The sequence below is a fragment of the Ascaphus truei genome, chromosome 3, assembly GCF_040206685.1.
Source record: "Ascaphus truei isolate aAscTru1 chromosome 3, aAscTru1.hap1, whole genome shotgun sequence".
NCBI classification, from domain to species: Eukaryota; Metazoa; Chordata; class Amphibia; order Anura; family Ascaphidae; genus Ascaphus; species Ascaphus truei.
This window is the reverse complement of record NC_134485.1, coordinates 423,428,792-423,431,248: the sequence shown is the minus strand read 5'-3', so window position 1 is coordinate 423,431,248 and position 2,457 is coordinate 423,428,792. Positions and strand designations below refer to the sequence as shown.

At 39.8% G+C, this 2,457-nt stretch overlaps 1 protein-coding gene across 1 annotated transcript; it reads left to right on the top strand.

Annotated features, from left to right (window-relative positions):
* Window positions 1-310: 310 nt before the first annotated feature.
* Window positions 311-1,348, top strand: LOC142490847 (olfactory receptor 1500-like). The gene has a single exon (XM_075593265.1). It carries the CDS (start codon window positions 320-322, stop codon window positions 1,346-1,348), a length of 1,029 nt encoding a protein of 342 aa, XP_075449380.1. The 5' UTR covers window positions 311-319.
* The last annotated feature ends 1,109 nt before the right edge of the window (window positions 1,349-2,457 follow it).

Below are 2,457 nucleotides of genomic sequence, written 5' to 3'. Positions count from 1 at the left end.
AAAATATGTTAAACTGTCCATGCAATGTCTGATACATACTGTAATGTATAACCGTGTTCACTTAATGTAACCATGTATTTTTAACCATGCCATATTTGTCATCATAACTCTGTGCCCAGGACATACTTGAAAATGAGAGGTAACTCTCAATGTATGACTTCCAGGAAAAACATTTTATAAACAAATAAATAAATAAATAAATGTTAGATGAAACACTCTTTTACCCTTGATTAACTAAGATAAACATTCTCCTTTTGTCTCACTTGCTTTATTTCTGTTTTCCCAGGCATGTCCCATGTACAAGTTGCTGGACCAGCCAATGGCTAATCAATCTGATGTTTTTGAGTTCACACTCATCGGGTTTCCGGGACTCCCTCAGAAGTACCATATCCTGGTTTCCATATTAATATGTATTGTCTATATTATGATACTGTTGGCAAATGGGTCTGTAATAGCATTAGTCATTTTGAACCAGCACTTACACCATCCAATGTACATGATCATTGCAAACCTCGCTTTTTCTGACCTCCTATTTGCCACAATAACTTTACCCAAAATAATTGCCAAGTATTGGTTTGGAGCGGGATCCATGTCCTTCTCTGCATGCATGTTTCAGCTGTTTTTTGTTCATTATCTGGGCAGTGTTGATTCCTTCATCCTCATGCTGATGGCAATTGATCGTTTAGTTGCTATTGACAAACCATTGAGATATACCACAATCATCACCAATAAACGTGTTGGCCTTTTATGTGGCTTTTTATGGATCTGTGCATCTATTTTTCCTTCAACAAATGCTATCTGGCATTCACTATTTCCTTACTGTAGCTCGAGAAAGATCAACAATTTGTTTTGTGTTAACATGGCTGTCATGGGTCTGGCATGTGGGGATATTACTTTGCTCAAGAAGACAATATTTGTGGTTTCAATAGCTGTGCTCATACTGCCGTTATCCTTTATTATATTGTCATACATCATTATTATCCGAAGGATCTCTTTATCGTCTGGATGTGAAAGTTGGCAGAAAGCATTTTACACCTGTACCACACATTTGTTTATAATTGGTATGTACTATGTCCCTCGGGTGTTTGTGTATGTTGCATATCATGTCAACTTAGTTTTTAGTATTGATTTGAGTGTATTGCTCCTTTGTCTCTACACATTTCTTCCACACATGGCTAACCCTATCATATATTGTCTCAGAACCAAGGAGATTAAACAGACCATTGGAAAGACTCTCAGAATTATGCTCAATGAAAGCAGTGTCCAGACCAACATTTTGTGGAAATGCCAAACATCTTGCGATATAGTACAAAGGAAACAAACAAAAAAGCAGTTTGGGTTCCACTAGATGAAGATAAAGTTGCAGAGATATATACACAGAGTATAGCATTGGCTCATATTACCAAATTGCCTCCATCTACAGAAGTATCATATAATACAGATTAAAAGTTTAGAGGAATTAGCAGCACAAATAACCAACATACAGTACTAGGGTTGGGCAATATACCATACATATTCCATAGTAATACTGTATTAACAAAAAATTAGAGGTAAGTTAATATGAGAGAATTTATTACTGCAGTGTTACTTGGTGCCAGCTTGTGGGGCTGCAGGTGTCACTCTGATGCTGCTGCACATGTGAAGTTTCACACAGATCGGGCAGACACTCTCCTCTCACTCTCCTCTCTTCCAGCTGAGCTTCTTACTGCAGAGATGAAGGAGGACTAGCAGCTAATTGAGAAACATCTTGCAGCAAGAACCAAAAGTTCACAACTCCTCTCCTCACTTGTTTCCTTCTCCAAGAACTCTTAACCCCTTCTTCCTTCTATCCGTTAGGACTCAACTCTGGACCCTTCCTCCTGTTCCTCCAGGGGTTTTTAATCTCATTCCCACCCTCCACTCTGGGGCTGAACCCTTTCCCCCGTCCTCTTAATCCCCCTTCCCACCTTCCTCCCCCTCCCCCTCCCCCTCCCCCTCCCCCCTTGGACCCTTGAATGAGATGATTTTAGGGTGATGAAAGCCGTGTAGGTTAGAAAAGGTGAGGCGCAGATATGGAAAGGGTTTGGAAATGAAGGGTTCCTTTTTTCTAGTAAATCTAAAGAAAATGTATTTGTTTTGATAACACATTTCATTTAGATTTACTAGAACACTATCAAACTTTTATTTCAACAAATATTTAATGCAATAAATATTGTTATTGTGATACATTTATTGAAACCATTATTGCGGGATTTGTTTAAATGAACAACCTATGCAGTTAAATGTCTAGCTGAAATGAACCAGCTCCCTGCTGGTTTGGCAAACTACGGCCTCGTTCAGGGTGCCGGCTTCGGACGGAGGGCGTGCTTACGTGCGGGCAGCCGTCCGAAACAATGTATTGAAAGGGAATTGTGGTTGTCAGGGTAGCAGCTGCCCTGTCTCCGAAGTACGGAGTTGACGCTGGCTACAGTTTCAATA